Here is a 22,623-nt window from a genome sequence, read left to right as displayed (position 1 = left end):
AACGACTCGTGTGCTGAGCCTCTAAAAGTTTGTAATCTAGAAAAAGAATGTGGGGATTGCTGTCCATACGTACTACATATTGACTTTGAAAAGACTGGTCAAAGTTTGACTAAATGAGTAAGAATAGTGTTAGGACCACGGCACTAAGGTTGCTGTATTGCATTTAATTTCTGTGTAGATAACTAGGTGTGTGGAGGGAGGCCATAGTAGTGGAAATCCTCCTTAATCCTTTGTTCCAAAAACCCAGGCAGAAAGCTGTTTTGTGCAAATGTCTCATGGTATGTAGAGGCAAGTCTTTGACAATCTACAGTATGTGAATGGCTTCTGTAAAGCAATAGGAGAAAGTGGGGTAAAGTAATTTATGTTTAATTGTTTGAGCTTTCTGTGTCAGAAACTCGTATAGAATATGTATGAGCTGCTGGTGGGAAAGAAAATCCTATTTGTCCTGAAGACATAATGTGTAAAACTAGTCCAGTCTAAATTTAAATCCATGGTTACTGGTAATAGTATTTTTGACTTTGTTTGACTTCTAGTGGAGGTTTTAGCTAAAATCTTGCCTGGCCTTGTCTTTAAGTAGACCAGTGCTTGAACCTTTGTTAAAACAAAAAATAACACCATATTGTGCTGTTAGCCATATTTAATTTACACTGCATTCTGCGGCAGACCGAAGAAGGCAGATCACAGCGCTAAACTCGTATTTCATTAAATTGACGTAGGTCTGTAGACTGACAGCAGTGACAGCTTTTTATGCAAAATCCACTTGTTTTTACAGCTTTCACCCCTCTGTGCTTGTGTGGGCTTCTGCAGACTTGCATGGACTTGTATGTTCCTGCACAAAGGAGGCATATATTGCTTGTCAGTGGTGCAGTCTGTGACTTAACGCATTGAGCTGTTAAATAGTTCACGTCCATCTGTTTTTATAGAATATGCTGTTCTGAATAGCCGCTTTTTGCTGTGGATTCTTACGCAGATTTCTTGCCACCATGAGGATATAATTAATGCCAAGTGCTTTAGTGCTCAACCCTTATTTCAGTAGATAAGATAGCAGTGTGAAAATCAGAGTGATGACAGCAGACATTAAAATACTTACACATGTTAACCGCCTTCATTCTCTCTTCTCTTCTTTCTTTCCCAGCTACCCAGAGAACGGCGTGGTTGAGATGCGATGCGTGGATGTGCGGCCACGTGCCAGGACCCTGCTGCGGTGGGACCAGCTCCAGGTGGGCATGCACGTGATGGTCAACTACAATATGGAGACACCAGATGAGAGGGGCTTCTGGTTCGACGCTGAGGTTCAGACAGTCAGCCAAACCACCCGCACCAACAAGGAGCTCCGAGTCAAGATCCTCCTGGGGTGAGGATCTTCCCTCCTAGGTGGGAGGGTGATGCGTCGGGTTGCTGTTTTATTTTCTTTATTAGAATATCTGCTCAGCCAATTTGTGTTTTTGTTGTTTACCAAGACATAAAATGTAACGTTTCGCTGTGTGACTTCTTTCTATCTCTCTATAACATTCTTAATAACACATCTTTTCACTTTCCTCTTGTTTTTTTTTTTTTTTGTCTTGCACTGTCGTCTCTGTCTCTCTCTTCCTTTCTCATTCTTGTCTCTCGCCCTCCCCATAGGGGTCCTGGAGATGTAATCGGGGACTGTAAAGTTCAGTTTCTGGATGAAATCTACCAGGTGGAGAAACCAGGAGCTCGTGCACTCTCAGCTGCAGATGGACAATTTAAACGTATGCAGAAACTCATACACACACAGTGAAAATAGTGGCAAAACTTGTCCATATTGCTTTTGAAGGTATATTTTAGCGTGACCATACCATAAGATCATCTTTAAGTTTCTGTTCACACATGTGCATCTGTGTATGAATGTTTCAATTCTGTTCTTGGATCCAGGGAAGAGTGGGCCAGAGTGTAAGCACTGCAAGGCTGACCCCGAAGCAGAGTGTCGCTTCTGCTCCTGCTGCGTGTGTGGTGGGAAGCAGGATGCCCACATGCAGCTGCTGTGTGATGAGTGTAACATGGCGTTTCACATCTACTGCCTCAACCCGCCACTGGCCACCATCCCGGAAGACGAGGACTGGTGAGAAAGCGCATAACTCAGCAATTGGCCACAACATCCTGTGCTTCTCAATTTGAAATGGTTGATTAATGGTGTTTGGTGTGAGCTGAAGCACATTGAAGCAGTAATTAATGGGTGATTGAGATTGAAATAAACATAGAATAATGACACAATACAGTCACAGGTGTGAGATTATCTAATGAAGCGGCTTAGTTCGGGAGAGCAAGATCAGCACCCTCTGTTTCTGTGTCTTGCATGTATTGCTTAGTGGAAATAAAACAGCAAAAAGCTAAACATTAAATTTGTATGTAGAGCTTTTGTTGCAGCTCTATTCAAACTCTCACACACTCACCTGCCTACATCCACAGAAGCAATTTCCTCTCATTCTGCCAGGTACTGTCCCACCTGTAAGAACGACACCAGTGAGGTTGTTAAGGCTGGAGAGAAGCTCAAAGCCAGCAAGAAGAAAGCCAAGATGCCTTCGGCAACAACTGAGAGTCAAAGGGACTGGGGAAAGGTGAGACCCAGGGGCACCTCAAGGTCTGTAATATACATATACATATACACATATATACATATATAAATATATGTATGTATGCATGTTTGTGTATATTTACAATCCTTTAAGAACTGTAAAATAAATCTCACCAGCAAAGTTACAATTTCATCAAAACATAACAGTCCTAATGGAAATGGAGTACACAACAGCAAGTGTTTGTGTCTGTGCCTGTGCCGTTATCAAAGGTAAATAGTGTGTTTCATGTGAAGCGTTTTGTGTGCACCTCCTTTGAAGCTCTGTCAAATATTGCCTGTGCACATCTTAGCTTTTCCCCGCGAATCAAATGATCAGATCAGAACTTTAAGATCCAGTCAACAATACTTAACATCTACTTAACTTAGATCAGCGTCCCGAGGTGGATTAACAATGTTGGTTTGAGTCATAGCATTTTTTGCAAATGCCTACGTTTGTATAAATATTAATGTGTTATTGATTATAAAGCTCTTCTTGTATAATAATAATAACATGACTAATGAACACTGTGTACACCTCCTTTTTCACACAAGGGCAAAATTACATTTAGAATTTCTTACTTTGCAAATTACCTCACTGCTAGCTGCCGAGGCAGAAAATAAGATAAAGGGAAGACAGCTGACATGTATTGAAAATAGTTTTTAAAAAGCATCTGTTTTAAACATACTGTTAAATATTTTCCTCAAAATCTCCTCAGAGTCTTCTCATGGCAACACTTTGAGATATTGTGTGGCTCGTTTCCATCCCGGCCTGGCTGTCTCCCTGACGCTCTGCTCCATGGTGTAATGTGAACAATGCCATTAAGCATGACTTAGCCACTTTCCTGGAACTGCCAACGGAAAATAACTCATTTCTTTACCAGAATGCTCCCTTTCTCTGTGGACTAATTGAAAACAGCCTGGCTTTTGTGTTTGGGCACATTTAAGTGCTGTGAGTCACACAGCATTTATACTTGCCTTTCACATTATCGTAATTTTATAACCCTTAAAATAAAATACTTTTCTTTGTCTTCTTACTTTTGAAATCATGTGTAGCTTATGAATAGAATGCTGAATTCTGAATCATTGTCCTCGCATTCATCATAATGTGATCTAAAGGCATTGGCACTCGCTGACATTTGGTGGTATTTCTGTGCATGCGGCTTAGATTCTTTGTTGTCTTTCTTGGTGTAATTGCAGGGTATGGCCTGTGTGGGGCGTACCAAGGAGTGCACAATTGTTCCATCAAACCACTACGGACCCATACCCGGTATTCCTGTTGGAACCACCTGGAAATTCAGAGTTCAGGTTAGTTGTTTTTACAGTGCATTACAAATGAATTAGGTATATATAGAAATTAAATAAACAAACATTATGTTGTTATGGATAATATCTTTCCCTAATATATCCCTCACACTTAAAGGTGAGTGAGGCAGGTGTTCACAGGCCACATGTCGGTGGTATCCACGGACGGAGTAACGATGGCTCCTATTCGCTGGTGTTGGCTGGGGGCTTTGAGGATGAAGTGGTGAGTTATTTGTATTTTTTAATAGATGTGGATTAAACTCTATTATGTGGATTACCTGTTGTTTTACTCTGGCACATAGTTGGCAGAGTCACATATGCTGATCACCTTTTTTATGGTTACCATGACTTGCTGTAGGACCGGGGAGATGAGTTCACCTACACGGGCAGCGGGGGTCGTGACCTCTCAGGAAACAAACGGATCGGAGAGCACTCTTTTGACCAGACCCTGACACACATGAACAGGTATGACACTGAAAGATGACCTCCTATGTATGTAAGTTTGATCTCAAAGATACAAGTATGGTGTTTTGTCATTTTAATAGAGAACAGAAATGTCCACTGAGGCACCGCAGTGCATCAAGTTTGAACTTAAAATAGATGGCTCCTACTGGACCCTGTTGGCTCAGTTCAGGCTGAATTTAAAGCTCAATTTCTCTCAGTTTAGTCAAGCTCAGGGGTCGAACTTGCACAATATAAAATACTGATATTATGTTTTTGTCTGAAAGCTATTTCGGTTAAACGATCATATCCCAGGGCAGGAAAATGGCTGCAGCTCTAACTATGGGGGAAAAAAAAAAAAAGGAAAGATTTTTTGATTTTATTTAAAAAATAAACTAGATAGACTTAACAGCAATCAATAACTGATTATTCATTATCATCCATCATCTTTAGTCAGACGTCCTTCTGTCTTTCTATAACTCTTGGATCCTGACTCCTGCAGGGCATTGGCTTTAAACTGCGATGCACCTCTGAATGACAAAGACGGGGCAGAATCGAGGAACTGGCGGGCAGGAAAGCCAGTGAGAGTGGTGCGCAGCTCCAAAGGGCGACGCATCAGCAAATACGCTCCTGAGGAGGGAAACCGCTATGATGGTATATACAAGGTAATGATGCATTTCGCTGTAAACCGAAAACAGATCGGCTAACTTCAAGTGAAGCTGCTTAAAATACAGAGACGTTATTACAAATATGGACCAGCACCAGTGTTATTGTAATGTTAGTTAGAACTGGGTTCAAGCCCCTATGACAGCAGTAGTGCCACTATGCACTTCCCTAAAAAAAATACCTAAAATGGCTCTGAAATTGATACATTTAATGTTATTCTGGTTGTGTGTGAATTTTAGGTGGTAAAGTACTGGCCAGAGATTGGAAAGTGTGGTTACCTTGTGTGGCGGTACCTGCTGAGACGGGACGATTTGGAACCAGCACCATGGACACCCGAAGGACTGGAGAGGATCAAAAAGCTGGGCCTTGCTGTTCAGGTTAGACTGCGAGTCTCTCTCTCTCTCTCTCTCTCTCTCTGTGTGTGTGTGTGTGTGTGTGTGTGTGTGTGTGTGTGTGTGTGTGTGTGTGTGTGTGTGTGTGTGTGTGTGTGTGTGTGTGTGTGTGTGTGTGTGTGTGTGTGTGTGTGTGTGTGTGTGTGTGTGTGTGTGTGTGTGTGTGTGTGTGTGTGTGTGTGTGTGTACTTCACCGATACACACTACAGATATCCACTAAGGCATTCTTTTGCAAATGTACATCTTGAATATAGAACAAAACTACTTCCCTCTTCCAAATAAAGCGGTGCTCATGTCTCTCCCCGTCTGTCTAAAGTACCCGCCAGGCTACTTGGCAGCCATGGCTAACAAAACAAAGAAGGAGGCCTGTGCCAGACCAGGTCGCGGCGGCCGGAGTAAGCACTATCCCGGCAGGGGGAGGCCACGGAGACACCGCAAGATCAAGGAGAAAGAGGAGAATGGCGAGGAAGAGGAAGAGGAGGAGGAGGAGGAGCAGCAGCAGCAGCAGCAGCCAATGGCCAGTATGGATGAAGAAGAGCCACAGAGTAATGGAGAGCAGAAGACAACCAGAGATAGTGGTGGGTGCTTTTAGAGATGCAGCTTAAAGCAGGTCAGACAAGGTGTTGTGAGAAGAGGACAGGTGAGAACAGTGTGAGCAGTGAAACTTATTTTATAAGATAGCTTGTAAAAATTTAATATCCATCAGCATCTTATTTTCCTCAGGCATGGACCACTCTAACTGTCTTTTATTCTGGAAGAATAGCTTTGTTTTCCTTTTTTTTTTAAGTCTTATTTGTGTGTCTTCACCAGAGCCGTCACCGGTGGCAGAGCCTCCCTGTAAACGGGTGAAGATAGAGGAGACCTTCCAGCTGTCAGAGCAGCAGCAGCAGTTGATCCAGAAGGACACAGCCAACAAGAAACTCTGGGATGAAGCCATGGGAAACCTTAAAGAGGGACCGGTATGAATCCCAGTTTGCAGCCTCTTCAAGGACAGCTCATTTAATGTCACTGATGAAATTCATCCCCTTAGTCTCAGATCTTAAAGTCCAGCTGAAATCACATTTACTCATTCCTTTGCATAGTCTAAAACAATGTCAGTAAGGGGTTTAAATGTATTGTTAATAGTTTTGTTTTATTAAAAGGAAGATAAAAGATGGATCAGGATTGATCCTTTTCACTGGCTGGAGGTGTCAGACACTGAGCGCGTCAGTGTCTGTTTGACAGCAGCTGGCAGGGTGCCAGAGTGCCGGTAGGGAGTGAGAGAGAAAGTAAACAGACTTGTGCATTAGCTCCATGTCATTGATAGACGTTGTGTTATTAGTAGTGATTTTGAAGCATAAGGACCACACCAGCATCTAACTGGACCAAAGTGACATTTACAGGTATATTTGATGTGTGTTTAATGGGCTTCAGCTGAGCAACAAATAGCTATCAAGCGTGAAAACCAACGTTGGAAAGGCACTTTTTAAGTTGCAGTTGGATTTTAACTTCCTGAATCAGTTTCCTCCATATTCCCTCATTTCAAGACCAGTATGTTACTGTTTTATATTTGGCAGAGCTGGATGTAATCTTATGAATTTTAAAATGGCAGTATGACCAACCTACCTCATAAAGGGTAAGACTGTAAAAGTTTTTTTCCTACAGTAATATATATTTTTCATGTGTTTCTGTCTGTGAACATATAAAGAATTTCCTGCGCAAGATGGAGCAAATCTTCATGTGTGTGTGCTGCCAGGAGCTGGCCTTCCAACCCATCACCACTGTCTGCTCACATAACGTTTGCAAGGTACGTGCTGAGTGAAACACTTGTAACCACCACTATTCAAAACACCCTGCCTTTTGTATTTATGTGCGAATCCCTTCCTACCTTCCTCTCTCCCCAGACTTGTCTCCAGCGGTCGTTCCGAGCAAAGGTGTACACCTGCCCTGCCTGCCGCCACGACCTGGGCAAAGACTACGTCATGACCCAAAACGTGACGCTCCAGCTGTTGCTCGACCAGTTCTTTCCCGGCTACAGCAAGGGCCGATGAGGTCAAAATCACGTTTATAAGTAGAATACGTACATACACGCACATAAGCATCCATTCTGTGCACCCACGTATACCGGCGAGAACCTAGAGCTCCACTTTAAAACGCATTGCGCACACATACTGTACTTACCCACGGGCAAATGTATATTGCATATACAGCCATTTATGTATACAATCATTCATACACAAACAACCTCAGTAGGGACTGACCTCATCTGTTGAACTTGGACCGTCTCCATTAACATCACCAGCCTGAATTTCAAGAAAATTTTTAAACCTCCCTACTCCTGCCACACAAACGCACACAAAGACAAACGCACAAAAGGAGCCCCCAATTCACACCCACTAGCCACCTCAAGATATTAGCTCTCTTTTTTTTGGTTTGCCCTTCCACTGTGTTGTCCGTTGGTTCAACAAATTGATATACAGCACATTGTTTGAGTGGAAATTTAATTATCCATTAGACTCCTGCCAACCTGTGCACATTTTGTGTACCATGTACGCAGTTTTACACCAACATACTCAGCTGAGATGCATCATATATGGTATGTGCAGTATTTTACTCAGCTGGCAGATAAAGGTGCTAGTTTAATACAGTGATTTTTAGGCACAGCAGGACAGACAATTTTAAGGTAACCACCCCTGCATAGCATTCAATGTGAGCAAGTAGGTCATGTGACCCACTGACAGTCAAGAATTTACATTTATTAATCTATGGAAATGAAGCACACAGTGTTTTATGCCCTTGAAGCACTTTATCAATGACATGTGCGGCAGACTTATTTTGTATGTTAATCAGGAGCACATGCTAGCATCCTGCTAGCTGCTCATGTCACTTGGAATAATGCCATCGCCATGCCTTGAGCTAATAAGAATAGCAAATGTCTCGCCAGAGAAAACTGTCAGTGCATTTGCAGAGAACAGAAATTGGCAGCTGTCTCCGGTTTGTTTGAGAGTGTCAGGAGATTTCTGAGCAGCAATCTTGCATACTTGGTGAACACAACAATGATCAACAGGCACAACTCTCTCCTTAGATTTTATGTGGAGTCCAAAAAAAAAATAAAGGCACTCACTTCATAAACATACCAAAGACATTAGGCTGTAGAGCAGGTTAATCACGCCTAGGAAGAAAATGCAATATATACTTGTGAAGTATCAAACAGGGCAGTACCAAATGATTGTCTTTAGCAAGACACGTTAAACAAACATGTACAACTAGTATTAAATCTCTCCCATAAGTGCTGTTGAAACCTCCGACGCTGTAAAAATCATTGTTAAACATTAATGTTAAGACATTCATAAATGAAGTTCTCACATCCATATGCATTTTCACACATGCGTTCATTCATGGTTCCACTTCTTCAGGCAGATGGACTAAACTGTATTTTAGATGAGTACGTTCTAGTATTTCCCTTTTTAATTGGTCTACCAGAGAAATACTGTAATGATATAATGAAAATTAAAGATTTACATGCAGCGCCCTGAAATGCTTGAAAAGCGTGAGGTGCGCCGCTTACACAGAAGGGCACACTGCGGTTGTCCCTGGTGTTACCAAGCAACCACAATCAAGCAGGACTTCACACAAAGACGGTTAGCATATATTGTGCTCAGCAGACATCCTTTCACTATTGTTCTTCTTTCTGTTAGATTTAGTGTAATGTTCAGTGGAGAGCTGCTTCTCCCTCATTGTAGAAAAGTAGTCAGATGAGTGATTGCACAGCCAGGAAGATGTCAGTTATTTGTTGTCACATTACATCCAGAAAATGGAGATACATCTGTGTCAATGAGCCTGGAAAAAAAGGCCATTGATTTCTGACAAAGAGCTTTCTAATCAACATGATAATTATGTGGATTCACACCATCAGAGGCTCAGGGACACTGCCAAAATGTGCAGTGTTCCCCAATATAACAGTATATAAGCTAGATAGAAATGTACTGTGTGACCAGTATGATATTGTCATTTATTTGTCAATACTTTTTCAGAAAAATGGAACAAAATATACTGTACTTTCAGTGCTATGAGGTTGTCTCACCAATTGTACACTTGACGTACTAAGAAAGATTTGCAACAAAGGATTTATCTAACAAATTCTGAAATTGGTTGGGATTAAAACATTAGATTGTATGCAAGATACAGCTTCATCGCCTCTTATCTGAAGTACCGAAATCAGAAATGTACTGATTTAAAATCCTAATGTTAGACTATTTTGTTTAAGCCGAGTTATTGCATGGCTGGTTGCCTTTAGACAACGTTTAGCATTTGAGAACTTCTTTTTTAAAACTGAAAAAGTTTTTTTGTAGAAAGAAGTCATAGTCTAAAGTATGGAAAAGGCTTTGTTCAATCGTATTGACACTAATACTGAGAAATGTAAACAATACCCATCCTTTCGTGGCACAAGTGAGAGCTTCTCAGTATTGCGAGAGGTTTTAAAGAGTGCATATGTGAGAGTTCACTGGTGTATATGAGCATAACACATTTCGATAGGTAGGGTGTTTTAATACACTTCAATTCAACATAACCTTGAATACATAATAGAAAACTGTATGTATGTGCAAGGTAAAGTTTTAATTATGTCCTTTACTGCACCCCATTGTCAGATGTGGAGTGAAACATAAATATGGGCCTGGGTTAATCATTTAATGTGCATGCCCCTTTCAGCCAAAAAAGAAAACATTGAAGTGTCATGAAGAAGCTTTTAGAAAAAGTAAAGACGTTTCAATTGAAAAAACAACACTTAGAACAGAAGACACGAGGCAATGGACCTCCCTTCATTTCATCCTTACTTACACTTTAGGTTTTAGAGAAAGAGAAGTCTGAGTTAATAACAGAGCAGACCTGGAAGCAGACAGAAATGTTTGAGAGTTACTGATCAGTTCTGATTGTCGGTTGCACTTAATACGTAGATCTCAAATACGTAAATACAGAAACCGATTTCTTCACACAGACAGTTGGTTCCAAAGACGAGGTATCCTATGAGAGAGAACTGGCTCCATTTCTTTCTCTTTTTTTGCACATGCTGGATAACATTGTACACGTTTATGTGGATTAAGAGCATGCGTGACATACCATATCAATCATCAATCAATCAGTGCGAGACAGCCAGGTCTGTGTGGATTCCAGGCGTAACCTAAAAACAACTGAAACATTTAGGAAAGCATTTGTTTCACTAGATCATCAGCTATGAACACACCATGGTCCAAAATTATAGTAAGTAAAGTATTTAACGGCAGCTGTGAACATGAAACAAGGAAAACTAGACCTTCTGCACCTCCTCTTGGCTCTGTGTTCAGGCTTTAGAAATGGGACGAAATGGGAGGCTTTGGTCAATCGCAGTTCATTTGCGCACGTCCCTTCAAACGGCGAAAGCCCAGTCTGCATAGCCAGACATAGCTCATCATTTCATTTAAGCGCTGTGACGCCGCTGGAGGAAGTGAAAGCCTAATTCGGTGGCAGAAAATCCTGCAACTTGTGATAAATTCCCAATACCTCCTCCTCCGCCTACAGCAGCGTACAGTCCAAAACGCGCGTGCTTTCCTCAGATGCAGCAGACCAAAAGACCCACAACTTTTTAATTCTCTTACAACGAGCCTGTACAGAGCTCAAAACTTCTTGACTATTTTTTTAAGCTACTTTTCTATGTTTACATGTTCTTATACGTTACTGTCCAGTGGATTCAGCCCGACCAGCGAAGAACTGCCCACTCCATATCTTTTAAATGCACTTGGAAGCTTCACATAAATTGTAATTGCTAAAAGAACGCCGCCACAAATAAGACCAATGACATAATATGTCATAACCTTTGAGAATACGACTGCATGTCATTCATCCTTTCCACTTTTTTTTTTTTGTACATTATTCCCCAAATTGTTTGATAATCTTTAAATAATTATTGCTTTATTGTTACCATGTAAATGATGTCCTGTGCACCCATACATGTTCAGTTATTTTTACATTTATATCTGTTAGATCTGAGTTAAAATAGTTCTTTCTACCTTGAGCAGCTGACACAGATTTGCATCTTTTCCTGTGCTGATATGGTACTTTAAAATGTCCAGGGTTGGCAGGTCTGATAGGAACTAAAACAAAAACACCCCAGTGGAGAGCAGCAGCAGCAGCAGCAGCAGCAGCAGCAGTCCTCTGTGCTGATCTGTTGTGATCTGGACCCTGGAGTGCTGAATTTCAGATCACGCATCTGAGAATAGTTTTAACTCTTGAGTTGGTTTCGTGGGAGAAAAATGTAGCCTCTCGTTCACCGACATCATCGCGTAACACCCGTAACAGTCTTTGACGCAAAGCCATGTTTAGTGTAGAGCTGAGCTGAGATAACACACTGCTGCTGTACACATCAGTTTCTTACTACTCTGTTCCGACCCCCCCCACACACACACACACACACCCGGCAATTGTTACCGTTAACTTCTTCCACCCTGTCATTGGCCAGCTGTTTGTTTGTTTGTGGTGATGTCCTTGTTTCTGTTCAATCATTCAGGATTTTTTTTTGTTTTTGTTTTTTTAACAACAACATGCAAGTACAAATGCTACTATGGTCTTTTAAAGCTAACTGTGATGTGCATTACTTCCACTGTTGCTCAATCTTGTTCAAAGATTATTTTCTTCCTGCATTGACTGGCAAGCTAATAGGCCTTGTTTCTTTCTCTGCTGTGACCTTCGCTCTCTCTCCCCCCTCTCTCTCCTCTCTTTCCGCTGTCTTCTGCCCTCCGTGATCCTACACTACTAACACTTTTTTAGACGTCTTGTGGACGCTTGGCTTCAGTGCTGTGTTGTTTTTTACTTTTATTGCACTCTCTATTGAAGAAAAAAGTTTGAAAAGTCGCATTTAATTTTCCTAGAATGCTTACTATTATCTATGTCTGTACGCCATTTTTCTACCATTTTAGTTGCTTCTCTTCTATTTTAATCATTAGTCATTTTTATGTGGCGACCTCAAACATTTGCAGCATATGCCAGTCTGAGGAGTTTCATTGCTTCATATTGTGATCTGAAATTTTATACATGTCATAATAATACTTGATATGTACCTATTAAATATTTGGATTCCAGAAAAAAAAAAAAAAACCTGCTTCTTTTCTTTTTGTCCTGTATTTAACAGATTTCACGCAGCTAATGACTTTAGATTTAGATTGTAAAATGTGAAGTCGGTAGATTATAGTGAGTGACGCTAATGTCTCTACCATGAAATTAATATCTAAAGTGGTCAAGCAGACCAACTCCTACTCCCAAATTAATTTATAGTGATGTTAATCAAAGCTCTCTGACATTAGGCCAACTAATTATAGTTTTTGTCATAGAAAATTAATAATAAAATTCCCATAAAACCCTTTAAAGGCGTATATTTAGTAACTCTACATTATATTTTCCACCAAACTGCTGTTGTTGGATACTTTGTTCTGATGAATGATCAGATGATGAATTTCTTGATACAAATGGTAAACGTTTCCTGCTATAGTTAAGTTAAACAGGTGGTGTGTCTTTGCAAAATTAAAAAAAAAAGTGAATTTTACAGCCTTTCGTGCTTTAAATTGGCACAATCACTATTCTCCTCAGTCAGTATGTAGTGGAAATAACTGAAGCTGGTCTACAGCAGATAACGCTGTGTCCACATGGGAAGGGATACAGATTCTGATGTTAGTTTCTAGTTAATTATTGTTGCTGCCCACTGAATACCGAAAAACCTACACCTTTCATCAAACTGTTTTAACTCGATACAAGAAGCACGTCACTGGCCAGGCGTAAACTTGGACTGCAGCTTGAGCTGTGCTGTCAAAGAACGCTGTGTGATGTTTCGCCATTAAAAATACACTACGTTACATCATAATTAGCACTTACAAATCCCATTAGTTTCAATTAAACAGTAATAGCCCTTATGTTATGGAAGATATTTTGACATGTCACAGCAGGAAAATAATAAAAATCAGTGATAGTTGAAGTGCATTTAGCAGCTTTAGGTGGCTCACTGTCACAGCTGACTGGGGAGCTTGAGAACAGAACCATTGTTAGTAACACCTGTGCTTTTCCTACTGTGACATGTCAAAATGGCTGCTGTGAAGAAATTATTATACTTCTACGCAGGTTGAAGTAAGGCAGGAGCTATAATGGACTAATCATAAAGACAGTAGATTTAAGTTGGCAGAGTAGGTACACTATCAAGCACACTCTGTACACATACAATAAGGTCTAATTAACCAAATTAAGTGAAATCAACTGTGTGGGTGTACTATGACCCAAAGCTCATGTGAGGTAATGGTACTGGGTGAGCAGTCATTAACTGTTTAGTGTTCCCCTCCAGCGTGTATCAATGCAGAATCATTATGTGCGGCTAATTTGAGGACCAGTTAGGTGAAAGTCTGTCACTCTGAGATTATTCACACCTCATCAGGCTTTGTGAGGCTGTGGGGTAACCAACACGCTTTTAGAACTGCAAATCTTGTTATGTATACTGCAGATGAAAAGTTTAAAATCATCTTCTGAATGGTCCTGTGTAGTTTGTGTGGAGCCTCCTGGTGGCATGAAGACACAGGACATGTTCTGGATGTCTGCCCTACTGCTCTTTTGTAACTGACCTGATTTTGTTCAATTTGTGCAGACTGAGCAGCACAGACTACTTCATGTTGGGTACTAGTGAAATATGACCAGGGACCATTAAATGTGCTTTACAGTGCCGTTAGGTAATAAGGATGCGTATAAATAAAACTTGAATAAAACAGAAATCCCTTATTACATATAATTCTGTAGTAAGCCCAGTTTAAAATCCACCACTGGCTGACATGCAGTAGTATTAGTGAACCTCCAGCAGACAAATGTTCCCCAGGCTTTACACTGAATGAATTCACTGCCTGGATATTTAATTTTAAGAAGAGGAATCAAGATCTGAGCTCTTCATTAGGTTTTTCTTCTAACCCAAAGAATAGACACTTTAGTTTAAATCCAAATAAGGCTGTACAAAAAAGGGATGTTTTTTGTTTGTTTGTTTTATTATCACAGAAGCACAACAGGTACCACTATGCAGGTGAACAACAAACTCAATACTATCATGAAAAAAAGTTAAAAGTAATGCTAATCAAAATGGAAAAAAAATTCAATCATAACATCACAGCATGTTTTTTTTTTCAACCTCCAAAACAAAATACTACAATATAGTCAGATATACATGGCAGAAAGAAGCAAAAGCACTTTGGATTATTCACTTTCCTTTCACTTTGTACCAATTCACTCATTGTAGGATCTTTAACTTGAAACTGAAGCGCCTACATCAGACACATGCAACAGCATTCATCTTTTCACTCCACCTCTAGTCTAAATGGATTCACTATGCAGCTATGAAGTACCAATTATTGGGGCTGTCGCTCAAAAGTAACTCCTAATACTTTTAAGAGGATATTAGTGCTACAAAATAAATCTGGTCCCGCTGAAATGCATTTATAATTCAATTGAGACAGAAAGAAAATATGGGACAAATTTAAAGTCATTATTTAGCCAATCAAAACAAAGCTGGAGTACCCGAGTGTAAACCTGATGACCTTTTTGTTGTACATTCAAGAAATGAAGAATCCCCCACCTTAATCTATCATAAAACGAATATCAATAAAAACAAAGACTTGACGAGAAATGAAAATTATACCAAAACTTAACTTATAGCGATGACAACTGCAATATGAAGTCCAAAAAACAAAGGTTCCCTCCTCTTCAGATGACAACACCGATTAATCTTCAATGAAAACAGTATAATAAAAACACACAGAGATAGACTGTGGAAACAGGAAATGCACATCTTACATATTCCCTTGAACACAAAAAGCATGGGGAGATGAATACTTGCTACCACCGAGGGTTGGTGGGGTGTATGACTAAACTGGGATGGGATGGACAAACATACAATGGGAAGAAAAGGGGAGGTAAGCGGGGGGGTGGAAGGGCTGTCCAGAGGGCTACTCCTCGTCCGAGGAGTCCCTGTCAAAGTTGTAGGCCATGAAGAAAACATCGGGTCGGGGCGGGACGAGGGCATGGCCCGGTTTCACAATCTCAAAGCCCAGGAAACTGAACGTACGCACCAGTTTAGCTGGAAGAATAAAAAGGTAGGGACAACAGATGTTAGGATGCAGTACAGAAGCCAAAAATAATTGTGTTGTCAAAGTTGTCTGGCTGTTATAAATGAAAAAGGTGTGCTGGGAAAAAAACCGGGCTGTTAGCACATACCACGATCATCTCTGTTCTTGTAAAAGCAGACAAACACGCTAACGACTTTCAGATGTTCTTCAGCATACTCCAAGAGAGCCGCAAAACTGGAGGCACAACAGAGGGCAGCTTAGGTTAGAAAACGGGAACACAGCCCATTAACATGCAAGCACAAAAACACAACTGGCTGAATCTCATGCATATACTATTTAAATGGGTGTGTATTTGGTGATTATCTTTACTTTGGCTTTCCTTTCAGATGTTTTAAAATGAATTGACCTGAAGCTCTAAAATTAAAATGTAATTAATTAAAAAACAGGTAATCAAGGATTAAAGATTAAACATTTTCCATGCCAACTTTTCTATTTTTACTTGTTTTAACTTTAAACTTGTCTGTTTATTCTCCTGTGACATGGCTCAATGTGCTACTGCAAAGACCTAAAGCTATAATCCACTTGAGCTCTTTCCTCTGGCCAACAGTCTGGCCTCACCTCTCCTTGCTGCCTTCGGGAAGAGGGTCAAGAGGTATCTCCACATAGAGTGCGCTGCTGCTTAGGACAGCATCCCACTGTATCGTCTTGGTAACGGTGGGACGACTTTGGAAGTGGAGTATCCTGGGACGACCGTTCCCTGCTGGCTCCTCCGTTACAGTCAACTTTCGGTCCTGAAAACACAAATACTAGTAACATATCTGAAAACAGCAGTGAATTACATTCAAAGTGTCAATGTCATGTAGACAGCAGGTTTCTCTACAGTGTCCAGTTAGACTACAATAAAAATGTGGTATGCACATATGGGCCTCATTTTCTATCCTGCAACTCTGGTCAAGCAAAGCAACTGAGCCTATAAATAAACTGAATACTGAGGGGAAAAAGAAACTGAATGATGTGTCACTGCTGAGCATGGATGACTGAATCAAGTGAAACCCTGGTGTGCCTTCCTCTGCTGTGTAAACAGACTGACACTGCATCATGTGACAGGAAATAGCTTCAGTGTGAAGCAGCTCGTATACTTGACACATTATTTTTCTTCTGGAAAAAAACGCTGTCCCATCGACTACATTTCAGCCGTAAGACGGTGTGTGTGTGTGTGTGTCTAGACTTACTGAGTAGAGCGGCCGAGCTGAAGGAGTGTGATCCCGCGTGCCATTCCCTCGCCCACCTGGGATCTTCAGGGGTGGGAGAGGGGCATCAGGAGCACCACAGAGGCCCTGGGCCACGGGTACTACTACAGTGCAGGGACAGACTGGAGGGGAGGACAGAAGGACATAATCACAATACTGTAACTGAAAAATCCCAATCCACATTGCACTAATAACAAAAGGTTTTTCCTGTAATTCAACATGTACCTTATATGACATCATGGGACTCAGCACAAACAAATAAAGGCTTTGACCAACTTTGCCATAGTGTGCCAACTGCAGCTATTTAATATCACATGTAACTTCACAAATAACTACAGAAGGATGTTTGCGTCTCACAGTGTGCACAAGCAATAGAAATTCTTTGCCTAAAAACACAAACTTGCAAGGATAAATGCTTTTAGCATTATATTACGGTTATCAAGACTAACGGTACACTGCCTTGTTTTTTAAAGCCCATAAAATGTTACGTTTTAGAAGTAGCTCACTGGGATTTGTTTTCTCAGTTCTAAAAACAACAAAAACCTAAGCACTTGTACTGTTTTAATTATTGTATAGAAAGAATACACCTCCAAATTATGATAGCTTTGGTTCCTATGAGGTTTCTTATGTCACTTTGGTAAAAAAGTACCTGTTAATGTAATGTAAAGCAAGACGGACTTAAAAACAATTGCTGCGGCTACTAACAGCATAGTGGTCAATCCACAACCCGTATTACACAAGCAGGCCTAGGTGCTCTTTCCAACCACTTAACAGTTTGTGTTCCTAAAAACAATGGCTCTGTGTTTACAGAGTTGTTAACAGAATGTTTAAGAGCGGTGCAACGACACAGCAGGATGCGGTGGGAGGCAACAAACCAAAAATATTTGCTGTTAAAAGCACAAACCCAGACTCACATTCTTCAAATTAAATTTCACTGTGGTTAGTTGAAGCAGCCAGTGTAAATTAAGCTGTTATCAGAGCCCCGAACATCTACCAAACATCCACAAACACAATCTTTGTTGGGTAAACATATGGTATCTTGTGACCTCGTACGCACATAACCAAGGCACCGACAAAGCCGTGCAATTGAGAGGTTTTCATGTTCCGATCTCTGTAGGGTTTGTATTGAGGCCGCATTTAATGGTTATTTTCATCACTGATATAGTTGCAAGTTATTTTTTCAATAAATGGGTCCTTTACTATGCATATAAAATCATGAAAAAAGACATTATATTTTCCTAAAACCCCAGATTTATATGTATATATTTTACCTGAGAAGCTTCAGCTCGAGAATGTTTGTTTCTTTAACAAGAATTTAAACAAATTAACTGATTATCAAAATTAGGGCTGCAACTAATTTTCATCATCAATTTATCTTCTTTTTTTTATATCTGATAACAGTAAAAATGCAAATTTCTAGCAGTCCAATTTAATTAAAATAATATTTTTAATTCAAATAACACCCCAAAATCCGAAGATATCCAGTGAACTCTCCTATCTGACAAAGAAAAGCATCAAAGACTCACGTCTGAGAAGAACCAGTGATTATTAAAAAAATACATTTTTGATGCAAATTAATTTTCTGTCCATCGAAAAATCTAAAGTCAAATTAATAATTTGCTCTAGTTCACATACAATTATACAACACTATATTTAACCACACTGCAGCTTTCATGTTAAAGTCGAAATATCTTTCTTGTGTGACTTCCTTACAACAGCTAAGTTCCCAATCCGTGTTTTATACACCAGATCAACCTTTCAAATGATGAGGCTGTAAAATCATTCAGCACCGAAGTTAATCCACCTTCTCGTGCAAAGGCTACTCGGCACTGGGCCCAAGCTGATAAAACCATAAATTAAAAAAAATAAAGACGATAAACTGTCCCTTAATAGATAGCGGGTTATCTTTTTGGACCACTGCACCACAGCACGGCAACTTCTCCCTGCCGTCAAAGAGGCTGCCGCAGTGAACTGTCAGTTGCGTAATAATCAACCTGACCTCCGTTGTCAGCTCACGAGATCAACGAGGCCAGAAAACATGTGCTCACCTGGAGACTTTACTGACACCCTGGAGTCATTATTCTCTTCTGCCTTAACCTGAAGCCACCAAATATCATAGTTAAATAATAACACGAGTTAAGGCCAGGTTGTCTGCTGATGAAGTGTCTGTACGCTGTTTAACAGGCACTCTTCGGAAGAAAAAAAAAAAGTTACAAATGTTTGATGTTTTGAATTGTTCATCGTAAACTAACAATATTTTATTGGTCGTGTTGGATTTAAATATGAGTTAATAATAATTCTGTTTTAAATCCCTCGTCTGTTATCGATTTGTTTTTTTTTTTGCGTACACCAATGGCTTCCACGACAAACTGAACTACAAAACCTGTTAGTAGTCTCCACACACACACACACACACACACACACACACACACACACACAGACACACACAATCATTGATGTGAACTGTAGCAGAATATTAATGCTAACGGGTTAGCTCGCTGGCGCAGTTAGCTAACCGCAGTGACGTACCACAAGTTCGACGGCGTTCTGAGCTAACGTTCGCTAATGCTAATGCTAACGCTAATGCTAACGCTAACGCTAGTCAAACTGTCTCTCGGGCCAGCGACTGAATGTCCGTCACGTTAGCTTATTTTAATATGACACGTCAAAAAAATAAAGCTACATCTACGGTTGACACAAAAACGTAACGCAGCGGGGGGTGTTTGGTGATATAGTGAATTACATAAAAGCTGTACATTTAAAGTTAACCGTGTTTTACTTCCGCTTTCTGTGGATGCTATCTAGGTTAGCTTAGCCACCCCTCCCCCACATCACGGTTAGCAGTTAGCTAGGTGAGGTTTTTTTTTTTTTTTTTCCCCCCCATCGTTTACTTACTTCCCAATCATGTCACAAATACCACTACTCAAGTCCGCCATGGTAGTATAAGACTGCTGTTTTCCTTCTTTCTCGCGAGCAAAGCAATGACTGTTTAGGATCCGCTGGAGGTTGGATTTTACCATCCGGCCTCGGGTAGAGACACGACGGGCTGACTGCTCTCTGCTATGCTCTGCTGGGTAGTGGTCGGTCGGAGAGTCGGGAGCTGGTTAAAAAAAAAAAAATACAGGAGTTAAGTTACCCGCAATGGAAATTACACACTTCCGTTAGGGCTTTTATTCGACTTCAAAATAAAGGTCGGATGGCTTGTCATACATCGTTAAACGTGTAAATGTTCTGTAATACTAATATAGATTAACATAAATCAGAGTCTTTGTAGATATGACAAAATATGCTGGATTATAAATGACCAGTTACATTATCGCTATAGCTGTATAATACCAGAAAATGTTAAAAAAAAAAAAAAAAAAAAAGAATAATTCAGAAGTTAAGCACACAGGTGATATACTTTTATTCAGCTATGTCTTATATATTATATTTAACTTCTAAAAAACAACAGGACTGTATTCAGAATGTACAGAACAAGTGAGGGCATAAGTCCAAGGTCAAATTTAAACATTTCCATAATATCCACCAGGAGGTACTTTCACCAAATGTTAATGAATCCTATGAAGAAAAACAAAAAGTGTGTGGTTGTCTGTGGTATCACATCAGTTCACAAGTATACAATGTTTTGACAAAATAATCTTTACTTTTAGCTTTTTCCAAGCTTTCATTAGTGGCTTGAGATTGCTCTCCCAATGAAGACCATGAGATGAGGTCGAAAGATGCTTGAAGAGATAATAACTGGACCTTAAGTTAAGATGATGATTTTTCCAAGGTTAAAAACTGTAGTTGGTCCCTCTGCATTTCATTTGGGGCATTTTAGGTGAGCAGGATTTTCAGCCAGAACTCTGTTAAAAAAAACCAATGTAACATAGAAATAATCCCTGGCTTAACACAGAATAAATCCACATTTTATGATTTTACGTGACAGTTTAAAATGACTTCCCATTACTTACTTAAAAACAAAGGCCTGGACTTTTATTTTGAAAGAGGAAACCATGGTTACAGCCAGATTGCTTATACACAGCTTCACACTCCTGCTAACAAGCTAACGCTAACCAGAAACGCAAAGTAAACGTCTCGTAAAGAAACGTAACTTCACGTAAAGGGAACTGACAATAACAATAACACATCGGAAACTATCTGGAATGCCTTTAAAATATGTTTATGGTGTATATATATTACAATTAATTTTAATAGTCTAAACTAACTACGTGTCCTTCTTGATTATTAATGATTATTAAATTAAGATAGTTTAAGTTAGCTCGCGTTAGGATAGCTTTGTGTTTACATGGGAGCGTCTAATGGAAAAGTACCAAGGACAGAGAAAGACATTTTTTGTTTTTGTTTAGGTATTTGTTCTTTACTTTATTATTTAAATTGTGTGGTACTTATACTCCATTACATTTCAAAGGGAACTATTGTATTACTGCATTTATTTGACAGCTATAGTTACTAGTTACCTGGCATATTCATGTTGAAGGTTATTTATTGAATCATCCATCATTCTATAAAGACCCACTAGCACATTAAAGTTATTGTATCAATAAAAGTAACATAATAATTTAACAGTGCCATTCTTTATAACGAGTCAATAACCTTTATTTGTGATATTTTAAGTGCATTCTGTTGCTGATTGCTCTGTACTTTTACTTCAGTAACATTTGAATGCAGGGCTTTTTAAAATGAGCTTATAGCTTGCTGTATGCAGTATGGATTTAAACGTAGAAACAAAATATTAGGTAATACTTTAAAAAGGATTTTGATAGAAAAGCCAGTGTGCAATGGCTGTAGGAAACACCTCGTGTTGTACTTCCATCTTGTCCACACGATGGAGACAAAGCAGCAGCATTAGGCCTCTGGTAAATCACATCATGATCTCACTTCAGCCAGCAATGATATCACTCCAATTAAATAATACTTAATGTTGATGTCTGTTTTTTTTTTTTTTACAACGATTTATTTATTAGCTGAAAGGAGTTAGTAAAATATTTCATATAAAGCTTAATGGTAAAATGTACTTTTATGTCCCCATATTACATTTTTCATGTGCTCCATAAGGAAACTTTATACAGCTAAAGGCAGTCTGCACACTGAAACTGCATATTGGATATGCATGTCAATACACTTAGAAATATGAATGGACACTAGACTAGTTTTAATATTCAGGTAACCAAGAAAAGAATAGGTGGACAAAATCTGGAAACGGTGTTTCTATTACTTTGTCAAAAAATATTGTAACATAATGCATTCCCATACAGCTACACACCTAACTATAGAGTAGTTGAGTCAACAAGCTATAAAGTGGGATGTAAAAAAAATTCAGTTTTGAGGTATTTTATTTGAGTGTTTATTTGACAGCTCTATGTTACGGAGGATATTTTACATACAAAATATTATACATTGTAAGGTTAATGCTGTAACAATGCTACTTATATGGTAATCTATCCATGATTAAAATGCAATAATATAATATATAATACACTTAGAAAGGGACCATATTGTCTACATAAACGTTTTTTGTTGTTAAAAGGAACTATAAATCAAATTTCCTTGTCTTTGTCTATTGTTTTTGGTATTTTCAGTGCATTTTGCTGCAAATACTTACATTTGTCTTACTCATGCATGCAATATAGTACTTTTTCATTATGATACTGCTACTTTAACTTAGTAAATAATCTGAATACTTGTTATAAATCTCACAAATGTAGGATTTCTTTTTTTTTTTGCAGAGCTTTTCTGCTGGATTGCATTACTTATACAGGCGGTTCACTGAGTTCACGTTAAAGGAATAGTTCGACAATCTGAGAAGTGAATTTAGTTTTAGCTGAGAAGCTCCTTATTATTCCTGTCAAAGCGAATGTCGGCCTAAATACTGATCCTTTAAAGCATCAACAACA

At 39.5% G+C, this 22,623-nt stretch overlaps 2 protein-coding genes across 3 annotated transcripts in view; one reads left to right on the top strand and one right to left on the bottom strand.

Moving 5' to 3' along the window:
- LOC127371017 (E3 ubiquitin-protein ligase UHRF2) overlaps positions 1-8,470 on the top strand; it is a 29,258-nt gene extending 20,788 nt beyond the window's left edge. For both annotated transcript variants that reach the window (XM_051413568.1, XM_051413567.1), the window contains exons 4-16: positions 1,136-1,354; positions 1,624-1,733; positions 1,897-2,083; positions 2,456-2,579; positions 3,773-3,880; positions 3,996-4,100; positions 4,236-4,342; positions 4,821-4,983; positions 5,224-5,361; positions 5,693-5,954; positions 6,187-6,335; positions 7,064-7,162; positions 7,260-8,470. In XM_051413568.1, the coding sequence (XP_051269528.1) occupies positions 1,136-1,354; positions 1,624-1,733; positions 1,897-2,083; positions 2,456-2,579; positions 3,773-3,880; positions 3,996-4,100; positions 4,236-4,342; positions 4,821-4,983; positions 5,224-5,361; positions 5,693-5,954; positions 6,187-6,335; positions 7,064-7,162; positions 7,260-7,406 (1,918 nt within the window). In that variant the 3' untranslated portion in view covers positions 7,407-8,470. The remainder of the gene's footprint in view (positions 1-1,135; positions 1,355-1,623; positions 1,734-1,896; positions 2,084-2,455; positions 2,580-3,772; positions 3,881-3,995; positions 4,101-4,235; positions 4,343-4,820; positions 4,984-5,223; positions 5,362-5,692; positions 5,955-6,186; positions 6,336-7,063; positions 7,163-7,259) is intronic.
- A 5,908-nt stretch (positions 8,471-14,378) lies between these two features.
- On the bottom strand, positions 14,379-19,825 carry oaz1b (ornithine decarboxylase antizyme 1b). The gene is given in 6 exon segments (XM_051413569.1): positions 14,379-15,484; positions 15,622-15,707; positions 16,092-16,264; positions 16,706-16,792; positions 16,794-16,845; positions 19,619-19,825. Coding segments are annotated over 6 exon segments (654 nt in total). The 5' UTR covers positions 19,744-19,825; the 3' UTR covers positions 14,379-15,353.
- Positions 19,826-22,623: the final 2,798 nt, after the last annotated feature.

The sequence above is a fragment of the Dicentrarchus labrax genome, unplaced genomic scaffold (assembly GCF_905237075.1).
Source record: "Dicentrarchus labrax unplaced genomic scaffold, dlabrax2021, whole genome shotgun sequence".
NCBI lineage: Eukaryota > Metazoa > Chordata > Actinopteri > Moronidae > Dicentrarchus > Dicentrarchus labrax.
Note: the sequence above shows the minus strand (reverse complement) of the source record. Positions and strands in the feature narration are given on the sequence as shown.